This window comes from Pimephales promelas, chromosome 14 (assembly GCF_988280905.1).
Source record: "Pimephales promelas chromosome 14, fPimPro1.hap1.1, whole genome shotgun sequence".
Classification (NCBI taxonomy): domain Eukaryota; kingdom Metazoa; phylum Chordata; class Actinopteri; order Cypriniformes; family Leuciscidae; genus Pimephales; species Pimephales promelas.
The window spans coordinates 22,945,704-22,963,717 of record NC_142782.1 but is presented as its reverse complement, the minus strand read 5'-3'; the positions used below and the strand labels follow the sequence as shown (position 1 = coordinate 22,963,717).

General features: G+C 36.1%; 1 protein-coding gene and 1 long non-coding RNA gene across 2 annotated transcripts in view; one reads left to right on the top strand and one right to left on the bottom strand.

The window, feature by feature from the left end:
- LOC148973731 (uncharacterized) overlaps positions 1 to 18,014 on the top strand; it is a 54,808-nt gene that overhangs the window by 30,140 nt on the left and 6,654 nt on the right. The gene's annotated exons all lie outside the window — the stretch shown is intronic.
- Positions 12,205 to 16,157, bottom strand: LOC120469079 (arrestin domain-containing protein 3). Its single transcript, XM_039657782.2, has 6 exons — positions 15,710 to 16,157; positions 14,654 to 14,714; positions 14,278 to 14,425; positions 14,010 to 14,106; positions 13,644 to 13,900; positions 12,205 to 12,612 (listed from the first exon to the last, which is right to left on the bottom strand). The coding sequence occupies exons 1-6, from the start codon at positions 15,966 to 15,968 to the stop codon at positions 12,478 to 12,480; spliced, it is 957 nt and encodes a 318-aa protein (XP_039513716.2). The 5' UTR covers positions 15,969 to 16,157; the 3' UTR covers positions 12,205 to 12,477.

The window sequence follows — 18,014 nt, the reverse complement described above, 5'->3', positions numbered from 1 at the left end:
GTACACACAGCTGTGTGACTCTTGAATCTCTCACGGGTGTGATGAGACAAGTATTCATGGCTTTGCATATTTCTCAAAATGCACTGAACTTTGATTGTGACAGCTCTTCTAAGGATTATTACTATCATTTTGGATGATGATGCATTCCTCAAAGTTACACACATTTTCAAAACAGTCAGTGTTGAGAGAGAGAGAGAGAGAGAGAGAGAGAGAGAGAGAGAGACAGAGAGAGAGAGAGAGAGAGAGAGAGAGAGAGAATGAATGATATTTGAATCATTTTAAATGATTCCAAACTATGGCTTAAAAAAAATTAAATAGTTAAAAAATATGTTCAAAGATAGATATACATATATTGTAAATATATGCTAATACACTGTAAAAAAATATTTTCAAGATTTGTTATCACAACATTTTTTTCTTTTGTCAAATCAACTTAAATAATTCATTTAGTTGAGATAACTTATTATTTTGAGTTTCTGATGATTAAATTATTCTCCTTCATTGTATTAACTCACTTTTTCCAGTTCAATCAACTTCAAATTTTAAGGCAACCAGATTACTTACTTTTTTAAGTTAAACCAACAATATTTTTTACAGTGTATACATGGTAAAAATATATAAATGGAAAGTAATAATCAAATGGGAAGTAATAATAATGCATTTTGAATAGTTAGCATCTGCTAATGGGCTATAGAGGCTAATGGAGCCATGCTAATCTGCCAAACCTCCACCCAGTGTCTGACTGGATTACTAGAACAACACTGTCCATGGATTCACGTGCAGGTCCACAATTCACCTGCAGGTGAATTGTGTAAATCCAGGAAGTTGTCTGAAATGTACTTTCTAATTAAATTCTCTGAACAGTTTGTCAAGAAAACATTCGAATCTGGCTCATATAGAGTAGGACTGGCACAACTTCAATGAACACTGGCTCAAGTTACCTTGAAATGAAGATCTTTAGATTGCAGCTTGGTTCTGACACTTCTTCTGTGGCCTTATGCCATGGGGCCTCATAAAATGGTAATGAGAAGCATAGATTTTGTCTACTGATGGGTGGAGACGGCAGCACACTGCACACCATAAAAACACTGCAGGAAAAACACACGTTTGCACTTTGTCAGTTTCACCAGTATAGTGTGAGATTTGATTTAATTAACTGTCATTCTCTATGTTGTGCTGCAGGGGAACTCACTCTAAAGCGCAAATGACTGGTGTAGCACCTAGTAGGTTTTCATCTGACCTACTAAAACAGAATAAATTACCTTCTCTGAAGCCTGTCTGAAACTGCATTAAAAAGACGCAATTTCATGATGGCTTAAGCATTCTTACGTTTACTGTAGGTAAATTTCGACTAGGCAGTAGATGTTCAGTATTGGGGGCAAAGATAATTTATTTTGCAAGAAGTGATTGGGTTGTTCCTCTGCCCCTGCTGTGAAATGTTGAAGTACTGCATGCTTTCCCACTTTGAGGAAGAGAGAGGCAAAGCAGTTCTTCTAGCTTCAGCAGCCTCTGGAGGAAAGGAAGTTATTTATAACTGACACGAGACACACCACCAGAACGAACAGTATTATGGTGGGACGTGGAAACTATTCTTTTCTGGGTGAGATGACCGTGAAGATGAAAAGGTTTGGAAAAATCCTATAGAGAACAATGATATATATATATATATATATATATGGTCAAGACACCTGACAAAAGCATAACCAATCTCACATCTAGGTTGATTTTCAATTAGATTTTCTTATTGAGGATTGAAATTAATTGCAGGAATATTGGCGATTTGTCTAAGAGCCACAAATTAAACAGTATTTATTGCACATGGCATTGGCAGGTATCTTCAATTATGGAGCACTCAAGCTATCTTTTTTTTTTTTTTTTTATCGGTATGTGCATTCCATAGTCATCATGACCGTGTTGTTGCCCTAACCATGTTCTTTTCCATTTGAGGTACAGGGTCACTGGTTTGCTTTTACTCATTTTGTGTTTACAGAGAGAGCATGAAGATCTGAGCAGTGTGATAATGTGTTTTCAGTCTTGCCCCTAGGGACCCCCTAGCACTGCTCATTTTTGGTGTCTAATCAATCTGACACCCAATTCAGGTTATGGAGCTCTCTACAAATGAGCGGACAGAATGCAGCCAGAATGAGAAACATAAAACATGCTTTTAAATGCAACTTCTTTTGCAACATATTTAAAATGAACATTTTGAATTTTTTTTTTTTAAAGTTACAGTGTCACACTTTCCACAAGTTATTTGCTTTTAACTGAAAACTGTCACCTTTCTATCACCGGGAAAATTATTCACTAAATTGTCAAAAGGTTAAAATGTAAATGCACTATTTAGTATTTTATTTATAATTAAAATATCAATAAAATGTGTGATTTATTTTACATATACAATTTAGAAGTAAATGCTCTTCAGGAATGCATCTTCCCCCATCTTTTCCCTTTAGAGTCATGGTCAGTATTATTGGCACCCTTGGCAAATATAATCATAGATGGCTGTGGAAATAAACCTGCATTGTATATCCTTTTGTTTCTTAGTCTTCCTATTTCATCTACAGTACCGTATATTATTGTCTTAATGTATGATAGTTTGAGTGGCCAAAAGCTCTCCTAGGAACACAACTGAAGAATTGCTGAGAACAGTCTTGGACATCTTGTTCAGATACATAGCATAATGGATTCTTTTAAAAACCAAAAAAAAAAAAAAAATAATCAAAACTTAACCACCTAGAAATCTTATTATGGGCCGTGGTCTGATCTTCCATCAAGACAATGACCTGAAACAAACATCAATCAAAAAAAAAAAAAAAAAAAAAATCAGCACAAAAATGGTTCATGGCCCCAGACCTGAACGCTATAAAAAAAACTGAAGAGTACAGTGTATCAACATGGACTTGGAAATTTAAAAGGATCTGGAGAGATTCTGTATGGAGGAATGTTCTGTTCATATTTAGCAAGATGCGAGTAATTCTGACAAGGACTCTGTGTGTGTGTGTGTATTAATTGTTGTATCTCAGCTGCAGTATGGGTTGCACGTGAGCAGGGAATGTGTTTTAAAAAGGTGCCAGTTTCTGTGTTTGCTATGCTTTTTTAAGTCCTAAGGATTGTGCATTTGGTCACAGCTCTTCTGTGTTTATGCTCCATCTGACTGTTAGACGAAAGCCAGCATGTTGCCAAATAATCACACTATGTGAGCTCACACTGATCTGCAGACTTGTATCGGAGAAAATAAACCTTAAGATACAGCACAGGCCTGAGGATTCAGGGGTTCATTGAATCCACTAATAGCCTGACATAATCCTCTGGGGACCCGTCTCACTGGAGCTACACTCAACTTCAGTACTTTTTATCCTTTTTTGAGGCCAGTCCGAGAACACATTTGGGAGAACCATTGCCTTGGTTACCTGAATAATGGCCAAAATGCTGATTCCACAGATTGTCTTGGTGGACTGCATAGGGAAAGAAAATGTTGAAATTAAGTGTTAGTTTAAGTTTTTTGAACAAGATTAGAAAAAAAATAGAAAGAGTTTCTGGTGGTGTTTTTACGGAGGCGTATTGCATTCACTTGAAGAAAAAAAATCTACTCTGTTTTTCTGAATTAATGAGTTAATTTTTTTAATGAGAAAAAAAATTGCTCTGTTTTTCTGAATTAATGAGTTAATTTTTCATGAGAAAAAATAGTTTTGCTCTGTTTTTCTGAATTAACGAGTTAATTTTTCATGAGAATTTTTTTTGCTCTGTTTTTCTGAATTAATGAGTTAATTTTTCATGAGAAAAAATGTTTTTCTCTGTTTTTCTGAATTAATGAGTTAATTTTTCGTGAGAAAAAAAGTTTTTGCTGTTTTTTCTGAATTAACTCGTTAATTCAGAAAAACAGAGCAAAAAAAAATTCCATGAAAAATTAACTCATTAATTCAGAAAAACAGAGCAAAATATTTTTTTTTCTCATGAAAAATTAACTCATTAATTCAGAAAAACAGAGCAAAAAAAAAATCTATGAAAAATTAACTCGTTAATTCAGAAAAACAGAGCAAATTTTTTGTTTTCTCATGAAAAATTAACTCGTTAATTCAGAAAAACAGAGTAGATTTTTTTTCTTCAAGTGAATGCAATACGCCTCCGTATGTTTTAGGGGTTATTGTCATGGTGAAGATTTGAGCTTGTGGTTGGTAAGGTTGAGGACACATTTGCTAAATCGTACATATTTTACGAGTTTCCAAATTCGTATGAATCTGTTCAAATTTGTATGAATTAACCACCTCGTACGAATTGGTTGTGAGATAGCGTTGGTCTTGATGCATCCAATACATACACATTTACATTTACATTTATTCATATAGCTGACGCTTTTATCCAAAGCGACTTACAATTGCTATATATGTCAGAGGTCGCACGCCTCTGGGGCAACTAGGGGTTAAGTGTCTTGCTCAGGGACACATTGGTGTTTTACAGTGGATTTGAACCCGGGTCTCTCACACCAAAGGCATTTGTCTTATCCACGGCCATCACCACCCGTAAACGCTGATAGCAAGTAAGACAAGCTGAATTACCTGTAGCAGATCTTTACATGTGGAGCTGGAGAAAGTGGAGAGTTCCTGCTACAACTGCTACAACAAATGCTGACCAAGTATTTTAAGGTTGAGGTGCTAGCTCACTGGCTATTTATACAGCAGGAACCAATCAGCTGTGCCCTAGAGAATGATGTGATTGCAAGCAGACTGAGTTAAGGGCCTATCAGCCTGCACAATCTATATAGCTATTTTGAGTGGACTTCTATTTAAAAAAAGAACAGGTTCTCATAACCCCTGTCGACAATATGAATGAAGCATCTCATTGTTTCCTCATTTGGTTAAGCTGCTGCTGAGCTCTGATGTTAAGCTACATGTGGACTCCAAGCTAAACAAGGCCTTGCAGGTTAAAGTGGAACCAAAAAACATTGTTTTGTTGTGGGTATACGGTAGGTGGGCGTTCTGTTGGTTGATGCATTCACCTCGAAACATGTATCACACTTAGTCCATATGAGGGTGGTTACCCAATGAGTTATCTGAAGCCTTGTGTGGGATGTGTCATATTTCTCTTACTGCATTTTAAATTCAGTCCCTTTCATCACTTCACAGAATGAACAAGAGAGAGACAATAAAAGCAGCAGTGCTGGAAATGTGCATCTAAAAATAGCAAACTCATGATGTGTCTCAGGTGCAGTTTCATGCTTTTCGTGCAGACACAATGATCTGTGCTGAAATGGCAAAAGGAATTATTGTTTAAATCAAATGTAAAGTTTATTTATAGAGCACTTTTCACAGATAAAAAATCACAAAGTGCTTTACAAAGTGCAGCCACAAAAATAAAACAGTATATAATCAGTAAAATTTCAACATTACAAACATTTAAAAAGCCCAAAATAAAACCCAGTTAACTAAATGCTTGTCTAAATAAAAGTGTCTTAAGATGCCTTTTAAAATAATCGATCGAGTCGGTCACACAGAGGGACAAAGGCAAGGCGTTCCACAGACGGGGGGCTACAACCTGAAAGGACAGGTCTCCCCGGGTTTTATAGCGAGTCTTTGGGACCATTAACAGACTCTGGCCTGAGGAACGAAGTGCACGGCCTGGGGAGTATGTGCATAACATATCAGCAATATATTGAGGGGCCTGACCATGTAAAGCTCTAAAAGTTAAGAGTAATATTTTAAAATCTGGGATTTTAAAATATTAGTCTTATGAATTTGTCAAATAAAATTTTCAATTATCTAAAATTTGTTTATAAACAAATATATATATATATATATATATAAGTATAATATATTGGTAACTCAACCTGCTTGCAATCTCATTGTTATCTATAGGGTACAGCTGATTGGTATCTGCCATTTGTATAGCTGAATGAGGTTGTGTGCTTAACCTTTAAATACATGCTCAACCTTTTAGAAACCCTCCAATACATGTGCTATGGGATTCATGTTTCATGATTCATGCTATATTGTACAGCAGCAGATGTCTTCCTTGCTCACAGCAGTGTGTTGTGTTGGTAGTTAGTCCTGTACCTGCTCTGCAGCACCCGCAGCGTAGCAGATCTATCCCGCCATATTATCAACATTGCCATAACCATTACAAAGCCAAACACTCTGAGAGCTGTCCTGTCAGAAATGTATTTATTTTACAAAATTGGTGGAAAATAATGATTTTTAAGAAAACACATACACAAAGACTACCAGCAACTACAAAGCAGCATATATTGGCAGTTTAACTCTTTTTTGCAAATGTAATACAAGAAGTAAATCTGTAAGACATTCAATGGAAAATGAAATATCTGCCCTTCAGCTGTCTCTGCCTGATCCAGAACTTTAACTGACAACAGCACTTATGTGGACCACTGCAAAACATTCCAAACATTCAATATCAACTGAGAAAATAATGGAAGAGAACTGGACACTGCTCAGCCAATAAAACTGCCATCAGCATTACTCATACATCATATATTGTCCTAGGATTCTCCACAGTGTGGCAACTGAGGCCAGACTGCCTAATGCAAGAAAGTTGCCCACTTAAGGAATGAGAGAATTCAAGCCATACGACCTCCAAAAACTTGCCCAAAGCCACTTGGGAATATCTGTCAGCTTTTTAGGTCCCAAAGGCAAAGAGAAAAGGCTTTTTTCCCCTTAATATAACTAATAAAATAATAACATAATGGTCTATTGATCTTGATACTAGACAGATTCTGGCACCTGTTCAGGTCAGACCAAACAAAAAAAGCAACACATTCTTATAAGCACTAAATATTTAACCATTTCCATTTTGTGCAATGGAAAGGTTCAATGGATGTTAAAGTTTCTTCAACCATTGTTGCCAATAAAGAACCTTTATTTTGAGAGCATATTCTGATTTTGGCACATTTAGTTTATGAGGAAAAAAATCTCAAGGACTCGTGATTTGCATCATTGCACACAATAAATTGAAGTCATTTATTAGGGACAGCTGAAATGTTATTCACAAAGACAACAGATGGTCCATATACTTTCTCACTTTCTTCAAATTCCCTTCCCCCTATAATATAACAAAACAAACAGATGTTCATGCCTGACTGTGCAAAAAAATGTGCAAAATTATTCTGCTGATAAAAGCATGCAATCATATTTTATGGAGTTCAATGACCGAACCATGAAACAGAATCTGTTAAAATCCTTGATATGCAAAGCACCCATATTTGAACACAAAGCTTTATCAATTCTGTCCCCATAGCAAAGCAAATATGGTTGCATCCTTTAGGCAACATTTTATTCCCAGCATGTCTTGTGTGTGACACATGCAATTGATTATTGGAAGTGAAATGGGAGAAATAATTAGGGACTGTCTAGCTTCTCTGGTGGTTACTGTTGTTTGTTATCAAATATCCATTTTCATTTAGAAGAACAATGAGGTGTTCAATTGTTTTGTTATGTTTTCCCAATTCACACTGTCATCCATCCATATCTTTTGTTTTCATTACATTGATTCAGACCAGCCTTTCTGATTAGAGTTATTCATCTAATTTTCAAGAGCAGCTTGTTCAAATCTCACATGTAAATTAATTTAATTGATTGCCTTATATAGTAATAACCAAACATCTGGAGTTCATCATACAATTCCCTGCTCATGATACCAATCAGAGAAAAAGCAATCTTCCTTTACATGCAGCTTATTTTACAATAACAGTGCATCATTTTCTTAACCAGTATTTCTGGATAATTTATTTCTCAGTCTTTCCGTTCTGCATATATAATATGTGGCCAAAGAATGTAAAATTAATATTGTATAGTAATAATAAAATAATAATAATTATTATTATCCATTTTACGTTCTTTGACATATGGGTCGCTGGAATTTGAATGTCCTCTGCTATGACAGGGGTCTGTGATGATGATGTTCCTTCAGTCCGGGTCTGTTCACTGACTTTAAATCAGTACTTGTCTCATTAGTAACTGCAGCTGTCTGCTCATAGTTTGCTCAAACACAGGCTAAGAGCTGGAGCTAATGAGGTTCTATAACCAATCTTGCTCAGACACACTGACAGACCTCTTTCTTCCTCCAGTCTCTCATCTGTAAAGAATACACTTCGAATCTCAATGATAGTAGAATCAGGTCTGAAGAAACTGATGCACAGAATGTGCATGTGGCGTATGAATCATGAATCAAATCCAATTTGAAATGAAATAAGCAAAAACGCGCCTTATTCGTCGTCTATTGCGCCGATTGGTCAAGCAAATCTGAAGCTGTGGCGTCATCAGTAATTCCCCCAAATAATAGTCATATGGCTCTGCGTACCGCTTCTTAAACTGTACAGGGCTGTGCAACTTAACGCTTTTCAGTTGACGATGCTGACTCGCAAACGCGGCATAGAGAAATGCACATTCATATTACTTAAACAGAGAGTCTGTTTTCTTTCATTTTGTATTATCCTGTTTTTTATAAAAATAAAAACCAAAAAAAAGGCGTGTCTACTGTAAATAAATTTCGTAAAATGTCAAATAACCTGTTAACGTAACGTTATTTAGTTGCAATCTGGGACGCCGCTGGAAAAACCGACCTGGCACATATGTGACCAGACGTACCGAAAAATTCGGGCCAGTTCTGAAATCTAAGCTGTTGTCCCGAATCCGGCCCTATTTGTCCTGAATATTATACTAAAGCAAAATCTTGAGTAGTTATTGTCTGATAAAATATTAAAAACTTCCCCTGGGATGTTGAGTTGGCTCCTGTCGGCGGCTCATTGGCTGCAGCTTCCTTTCGGTTTCTTTTTCTGAAGTTCTACAAAGATGTAGGCGCAAATTTAGATAGGCACTGATAGGCAAATTTACACTGATACATTGATAAGCAAATTTTCATTTATTCGTTTTGTTGACATGGCTGGTGAAAGACTGTATGCTGAAAAAAAAATTTGGTTCAGGTTTAAAATTCATTATCTTTTATTATAGGCTATGTAGTCTAATATAATAGTAGGCCTACCCATAAACACCCCCTAGATATCTTATTTAAAGGCACACTATGCAAGATTTGCTTCAACGGGGCAGCTTCAAAGGGGCATCAGGCCGAGAGACGCTCTGCGTGAGTGGTATTTGCGACAGCAATGTTAAATACAAGTACTCCACAGCGACTAGGGGTCGCTGTTTGGCAAAAATGGAATTCATGGTGTGCCTTTAAAGGATAATTCCGGTATTTAACACCTTGAGTCTATTTTGTAGTTTGCTTTGAATGAAATAGAGTGGTGGACATAGAAATTTTGACAATGGGTCCTGTCTCGACTTTTTGACTAATTTAGAATCGCCTGTGACAGCGTTAGACTGGCTGTCTATAGGCATGCACAAACATGTCCTTAAAACAACCCTTAACGTTCATTTTCAAAACTGTGCAACTCACCGAGTGGTTGGTGGTATTCGTTGATGATAAAAAACAAATATATCGCCGAAATGTATGCTTTCAATCCATGTTGTTTGCTATAGTGGAACTATTTTTTCAGAGACCTCTCAACCGCGTATAAACTTCCGCTCGATGTTTGAGTCTGAAGCGTTAGCACACTCCCGACCACTTGATGGCGACAACCAGGATGCTGTACGGAACACGGTATCTAGCGCACCGTAAAAGAAGTCACAGACAAAGTCGAATATGGCAAGACGGAGAACCGAACGAAAAGACTTCAACCAAATGTAAACAGACCCCTTTCCGTTTCCGGTAGCTAGCGCAGTAATATCAACGAGCACTGAGTTTTCCAGCAGAGATCAATGCAATTTTAAAAAATGACAAATAAAACACGACAGAAACGGTATTTCGCTACGCTTCTTGTTTCGGAACATCAACGAACACCACCAACCACCAACGTTAAGGGTTGTTTAATGGACATGTTTGTGCATGCCCATAGACAGCCAGTCTAAATCTGTCACAGGCGATTCTAAAATAGTCAAAAAGTCGAGACAGGACCCATTGTCAAAATTTCCACCACTCTATTTCATTCAAAACAAACTACAAAATAGACTCAAGGTGTTAAATACCGGAATTATCCTTTAACCAGTTGTGATAAAGGTCAGTACATTACTAACGTTAGTGTTTTTAGAGCAATTTAATGCCTTCAAACAAAAGCTACCAGAGGAATCGTCAAGAGAAGTGAAGGCCATTAAGACTTGAGTTATAAAGGTAAGCAACACAATTAATTCATTTTAATTAAATTATTTATAGATTATTAGATTATTTATAAATTATTTAATTTATTTATTTATATTTATATATGAAACGTATTAGAATGTATAGTTGAGCATGCAGACAGGCTAACATGACATGCAATCGGAGTCCACTGGAAACAAAAGTCTTAGCATTTTATATAGCATTGTTTGAATTTGAGAGAATTAGGGATGGCTGATAATTTGTTAATAGTCGATAATTAAACAAATATAAAATACTGTACAATTGTTGTTGTTTTTTTTTTACTTGAAATGGACAGAAGAGATACCCTGATTCGTATTATTCACCTGTTCTGTAGCCAACTGATAGCCTTCATATCTTGTGCCAAAATGGGGCACAATTCTTTTTGCATTATTCCACTATAATCTCACACAGCAGACGCATAAAATCTGCTCCAAATTGCAGCTTATTCTAGAGGCAACAGACGAGAAAAGATCATCTGACAGACACACAAAGCGACCAACCATGTGTTATACGTCCATATTTCAATATAGCGCTTGCCCTATAGCCCTATCCGACATTAAATTAAGCAATATGCTGCAGGCCAACTACTCATGATACAGCACTGAGCACAACCTCTCGCACCTTATTGCTTACGTGAATCAGTTCATTTGGATCGTTTAAATAAAAGCTATGTCCCTGAGAAATTAAGTAGAACAGCTATTGAATAACTTTTAATTTGATACTGCTTCACACAAAGAGATAAAAGTCAACCACTCTACAGTAGTATTAATGTTAAAGACTAAAGGTCATCTGTTATCTAAACAAATGCAATGATTCAATTTTGCTGCCCCAAATAATCTATTCGTATGATTCACTTAAAACATCAGCCTCACATATCCTGTAATTAGATTCAATCAATTGTTTTCAATAAACAGTCAATAAATGTTCGGCCTCCTGTGAGCTTTGTGTTGTGACATTATTTACTGATGGTACAAGGCTACACACACAGCAGTTAAGAATTGCTACTCAATAAGTGAATTACTACAATTACTTGGCGAGCAGCAGAGAGAACAACTCCTGTTAAACTGTCAAGTCAGATAAGTGTGAAGTAACAACATTTGATTTCCAGCAGCAGGGAGAGGTGGAATACCAAACTCATTCAATCGCTGTCATCTGCCGATCGTTCACAGTAAAGGCTTTTTTCCAATTAACGCTGTATAATTATGTGAACATATTTTCTTTAAATATTGATTTAAGCGTTGTGGTTTAAACTGTGATAAATGTTTTCATCCTCCTAAAATCATATATTTAAGATCCCTATCCCCTAACCCTAACCCTAACCCATCTGAAGAGAATTTTTATATATTTGAGATATATATACTGTGTATCAAAGTTCTCTTCAGACGGAACAGATGAATTCACTGTCCTCCATTTTCAAAGCCATTCTATATTTAATATTTTGCTGTGGGCTCAAAGGTCACGGGTTAGCTGTAATAATGCTTCCACATCCTTCACTCAGTGTCTGTTGAGCACTGCGACGAAGTGAGTTAGTACACTTAGCAAAGAGCAGTAGGATACTGGTGTTGCCTGAACATATGCTGAGTTGAAGATATCCTGCAGAGATCAATGGCCTTCATGTTTACAGAGAGTCTTCCTCTGTATTATGTCACAGTGAGGTCCTGAGTGTCACGGTAAATGCCATTCTGATGTTCCATTTCTCCTCACATGTCCGCTTTCTAAAAGGAATATGACACACTTTCCCTTTTAGTTGAATCAACTGAGCTGATCTCATAACAAAATAGGTTACAGAGAGAACATAGCCAACAATAGAGACCATTACACTGCACAGACACATGCATTTGTTTCATTTATTTACTTTTGCATTAGTGTACAGTTGATCGGAGAAGGTTTTTTTTTTTTATTATTATTTTTTTTTAAATAAGTCATTGTTAAGTCATACAGTGCAAAAAGAAACAAGAAACAAAAAAAAAACAACAACAAAAAACAAAAAAACAACAAACAAAACAAAGGTTGACATTTTAAATAGTAAACTATACATACATGCATATTGCTTATTAGAAATTAAGTCATGATGATGGAATATTGATGTCAGTAGAATTTTAAGTTAAGATAAATTGTATTCTACATAAAAACATTTTAAAGGGGTAGGATGAATAATTAATAACTTTGGGTGAACCATCCAAATGCAAATTAGAATTATATATTAAATTTTGCATAGCCTATTTCTTTCTATATTTTTTTGTATCTGATATAAGTATCTGATAAGTGTAATACAAAAGTAGTGTTTAATTTTTTATATTAACTTAAAATATTCATTTTGGCCAGGTCTGGGTATAATCCTGCCTCCAACACGTTGGATGAGGTCCTGTGTGGCAGTACAATCAGTGGGAGTTTAATCACAGGGTTTTTCGTGAATGATACATCCAAAATAACCTGCAACAGAAAGAACAAGTTACATTGTTGTTGATTTCAAGAGGAATCTCCTCAACCACCACTATGTGCAGCATCCACCTGGATGATGGGACGGCAGCCATATTGTGCCAGAATACCCAAAACACACCATTTTACTGGTGGAGAGGAGACAGTGATAAGCCAATTGGTATATCTATATATGGGGATTATTAGGAGGCCATGATGTACAGGCCACTGGGAAAATTTGGCCAGGATGCCGGGGTTACCAGGGTTGAGCTTTTTTTGTGACCACAGAGAGTCAGGGCCTCGGTTTAACGTCTCATCCGAAGGACGATGCTCTTTTGACAGTATAGTGTCCCCATTACTATACTGGGGCATTAGGACCCACACAGGCCACAGGGTGAGCTCCCCCTGCTGGCCTCACTAACACCTCTATCAGCAGCAACCTGGTTTTCTCAGAAGGTTTCTCATCCAGGTACTAACCTGGCTCAGCCCTGCTTAGCTTCAGTGGGCAACCAGTCTTGGGCTATAGGGTGATACGGCTGTAATACTACACTATTTCTTATTTGCAACATGTGTATTGTGTATTCAAAACACATGACATTGAGTGACATTGTCTTTTATTTCCATTACTTAGTTCCATTAAAACTCAAAAGATAACACAGTCTCATCACAAGACGTCATACAACTGACGCTTTTGACCATACGTCAACATCCGTCGTTTTAGGGTACCCTTAAACGTCGGTTAAATGACGATCCTGGGGCGTCATCCAACTGACTCTTTACCTTTAACGTTAGTTAGGTGACGCCGGGGTAGGTTTAGGATTAGATAACGTCATTTAACCGACGTTAAAGGACGTTTACCCTAAAATGGCGGATGTTGACGTATGGTCAAAAGCGTCAGTTGTATGACGTCTTGGGATGAGACTGCACTGCAAAAGAAGACTATCAAAAATAAATAGCAAAATGCCTGACCAAAGTACATGAATAATTTTGCTGCTGAAAAGAAATCAGACCCTTTTGGAAACTTGATCTTTTTTTCGGGTACCTACCTTCAGTCTATACTCTACTTTGAGGATTCTGCAGTTGTGGATGCTGGTGCTGATTTCTTTGGGAATGACTAATACTTTGGTCAGATTCTGTCTGGTGGAGGACACTATAGGCTCTCCCTTTTCCTTCAGTATCTGTGTGGTGTGAACGGCTCTCTGGCCTCCGGCAAAGAAGCTCTGCTTCTGGTAGATGATGTACTTTGGCACGATTTTTCGAGTTGAGCTGTTGACAATCTCACCATCAAAAACTAGCCCTTCACCTGTTTGAGAAATTAACACCGTATAGCTTTTCAACTGAATCAAAGCAATTATCTCTGTTTAATCTATATAGTTGATAGATCTATTTATTTACCAAAATGTATGTTTTACCTTGCTCGTAGCCTGTCTTTGGCAAGAAAATATTCATTGCAATATTTCCAGAGGCAAAAAAATAGACATTCTTGTCTTTACTACCATGCTGAGGTGCCTGCAGAGGATGAAAGCTTGTTAGGTTATTACCATCCATAAGGTAACAGCTAATCTGTTTGTCACCATTACAGTCAGAGTGACTTTTTTTCTAAATTTCTAAATATGTTTCATGCATTAAATGAGCCTTTTAATATTATATCAGGCCTAAAAATAATGTTTATAATTATACCATCAGTAATGATGGATCATAATCAGCTCTGGCAAGAAAGTTGAACTTTGTTTCAGTTTTGCTCATAGCACGCAAAGACCTGCTCAGCTTGGCCTTAAGTCGGTAGTGGATTTTACCATGAGCACCTTTGAAAGATGACGGCAGCCCCCTGAGAGTAGAGACATTTTCATGAATGACTAACAGTCTTCAGAGAGAAAAACTTGCATGATATGATGGATCAATATTTCAGCATATGGATATATCACATTGAATTATTGACTACATGCAATACGAAACTGAGATTGTTTCAAAAGAAGATGGAGTTTCTCTCAGGAATCAATAAAATATGTATACTGTTGATTTGTCTATCAACCAGACTGTATGTCTGGTGACTTACTGGTAGGGAAGCTGAAAGGCAAAAGAGAAGACATGTCTACCGGCCACTAGAGTAACAGAGCCTAAAGCAAAAAAGATACAGATACAGACATATAGACATAGTGAAAAAAATGCTATTAAACTGTATATTTAACATCTAATACTTTAAATCTACATCCTTAATGTTGTTTCTACATTAATTTGGAATTTGAAAATATGTATTCAAATATAGAAATATAGCCTATTACAAACTGTAATAGTAGGTGCAATTAATAGTGATTCATTAAAGAAAATGTGCAATTAATTGGATACTTTTTTATATACATTACCAGTCAAAATTTTGTATCGGCAAGACTTTTACAAAAAAAAATCTTCTGCACACCAAGGCTGCATTTGTTTGATTTAAAAAAAATAAAATAAAAAAAAACAGTATTATTGTGAAATATTATTACAATTTAAAACAGCTGTTTTCTCTGTGAATATATACGATTTGATGCGAAATAAATATTTCTCATTTTTATCAATGTTGAAAACAGTTATTTACATTTTTATTTCAGGATGGGGCCTATTTGATGAATAGAAAATTCAAAAGAAAAGTTTATGTATACGCATATAGAAAGAAGGCGTAACTTTTATTCTCCCTGTATTATTGTTGTGCCGGCGCCGCGCCATGTCGCGGAGACCCTGTGTTTTTCTTTGCTAAAGCCGTAATACATTGTTTCGCCTTTCAAAAGTGGACACAATAATGTTGTTCCAATAATGTTGCATGTACATTTTGGTGCTTCTGCCTCACGGACACAGCTATGTTTTCATATTTTAAGAATTTGCTACTGACTAGGTAGCATTTTTTTTCTTTTGACTGGTAGCATATATACTGTATAGCCTATTAGTGTTGTGTGTTAATAAATATATGAAATATATGCACAACATATCAAAAAAATATGTATAATATTTGAAATATTATGTTATAGAAATACAGTCCATTTTTATCTGCAGTACAGTATACTCTACGTCTCTACGCATAAAATGGAAATGTTTTCCACAGATGAGTATAATAGCATGCATCATCATATATTACCATCTGCTTTGTCCTCCGGTAAGACAGATAAGACAGTTTGTGAGAAATACATCTCTTTATCCCAGTATGTCACATTATTTTCCCCTTGTGGCTCAGTCCATGCCACATCAGCCTTGCCTTTTGCCTTGACAGTGAGAGTTTGGATCTTGGTTTCCTTTGACACCTCCACAATAACTCTGCCTGCCAAAGTATCCCCATTGCTGAATGTGTTGCGATCATTTAAGGCATCATACTCAATGGCGAAGTTCTGGATTGTCATCTCCACGAAGAGCGGGTCAAGTCTAAAATGTAAGCGTATTTGTAGGATACCTGGAGTTGAAATAATCACTTCTGTTTTCTTTATCCGTGTTTTGAAAATACACCTGTTGGCATCTCCCTTACGGAGGACTCACCAAACTGGCTCAGCGGGTTTCACCTCGGAAAGACACAGGCTTCCCCTCAGGTTAGCATGTACTGAAAGTAAACCACATGATGAAATGGAAGAGCTGTGTGTATTTCTATGGTGCCAATGACCTGAGTCTATTGGGAAAATCTGTTTTCAGAACATGTGAGGGAGCAAACATGAATGCGGAAGAGCTTGTGAACAACGATCCCTTTGCTCTGCAAAACAAACCTGAGCTTTCATCAGTGCATTCATCATGTGTTTTGTGATTGAAGAGAATTTTAATCACAATCACTGTGTATTGTTTTAGAATTGCCTTTAACTGAACATACTCTTTGTGTCAACAAAATGCAATGATGGAAAAAGAAATTATGCTGAAATATGTGGGATGAAATTTCGACAGGATTTTTAAGTGCTGGATTATTTTCAGTGTAACTGATTTTCTACTCTTTTCAAGCACATAATACAAATATGATAGCAATGAAATAAAGTTAATAATGAAGAGAGGACTTTGAATAAGCCAATTAAAAGCTTGTTTTGGTGACTACATCCTGCTGTTATAAATCTTTCATAAATCTTTTTCCTAATCTGTCTTTTTTTTTCTCTACCATGTTTTTTGCTCTGCATGTCTGCCCTTAGAAAAGCAATTTTTATTCCTTTTTCCCCCCAAAGCATATATATACTATATATATGTAACATTAATATTTATATTATTTGTTTTATTAAACCTTAACACCTTTAACCTTATTATTTATTATCCTCAGGTTAGGTAGAGTAAGTCAAATCTGACCTAAATCGTAAGCATTCAAATGGTATTACAATTTGTTCAGAAGACTTGGTGGTCAGTTATTGCTCAAGGTTTATTAACAACAATACCGGTAGACAATTGGTTGCAATTAGTATAATAGTTATTTATTTAGGTTACTATTCCAGAAATAAAGGTTAAACCAAAAACTAATTGCAAAGTTACAATATAAAGCGATGTCTAAATCAAAGGTGTAATCAGCTGGGTTTCTGGCATCGAGAGATACCGCTCAATCAGTATCTGCCTGGTCAGTCTTTTATTCTCAAACAGTTCACTGCTAATGTCAGACTCTTTTCTGCCGTCATCAATTGGAGAGCTGCCAAGTCTTCCATGACCCTTTTAAGGTGTTTCCGACGTAGCCTGCCAGCTCTCTTCTTGGCCCTTTTCCTCTTTGTCCTCCTCTTTCCCGTCTGTGAAATATACCTTGTATTACAGTTTTCTTAAAAGCAATTTTGATCTAATACATAAATGCTCTCTACATAAGTTACTTAAATAAACATCTGTATCTCCCCCTTTTATATGGTTAAGTATACATGCATATCATAGTAATTGATATTATTTTTGTATTTAATTTTCCAGTATTTGTATTTAAATTTGTATTTAAATTTCCATTTTTTTATGCAGCATTAATACTTGGGTTACATATAGATACTACTAAGCAAAACAGACGTTAAACAAGACAGAACAATTGCATAATCATCATCTTCATCCATATCTCTTATATATTATTGCTAATATTTTCTTAAAAAAACTTTAAAAAAGGATCAAAATATAGTTTTAAAATTTCTTTCATGATGGGTTTAATATCTAACTGCCATCTGACTAATGTATGTAAAGGAACCTGTCTTATGTTCCACAATACTAATATCAGTGTTATAGCCTGAAGAGCAAGAGCAGGCGATATTTGATTCTATAGATTTTCTGAAAATAGAAACTTACTGTCTGTAACATGATTCTAAGCTGATAGTCATGGGTTTTCAAGGGCAGAGTTACTAGACTTGTTCAATATATGTTTCACATCCGGCATTTCATTAAATACAAATTAGAATTACAGCTGCATGACCCAATCCCTAATTGTTTTCAGGAAAATTATGTAAATAATGTACATTATTTAAGCA

Excerpts from the sequence above, each read along its gene's own strand:
- LOC120469079 (XM_039657782.2), bottom strand. The coding sequence starts at position 15,968 with ATGACAATCCAGAACTTCGCCATTGAGTATGATGCCTTAAATGATCGC. Across the intron at positions 14,426-14,653 it reads GCCTTTCAGCTTCCCTACCA|GGGGCTGCCGTCATCTTTCA; the intron begins GTAAGTCACCAG and ends CTCTACTCTCAG. Across the intron at positions 13,901-14,009 it reads AAAGACAGGCTACGAGCAAG|GTGAAGGGCTAGTTTTTGAT; the intron begins GTAAAACATACA and ends TTTCTCAAACAG.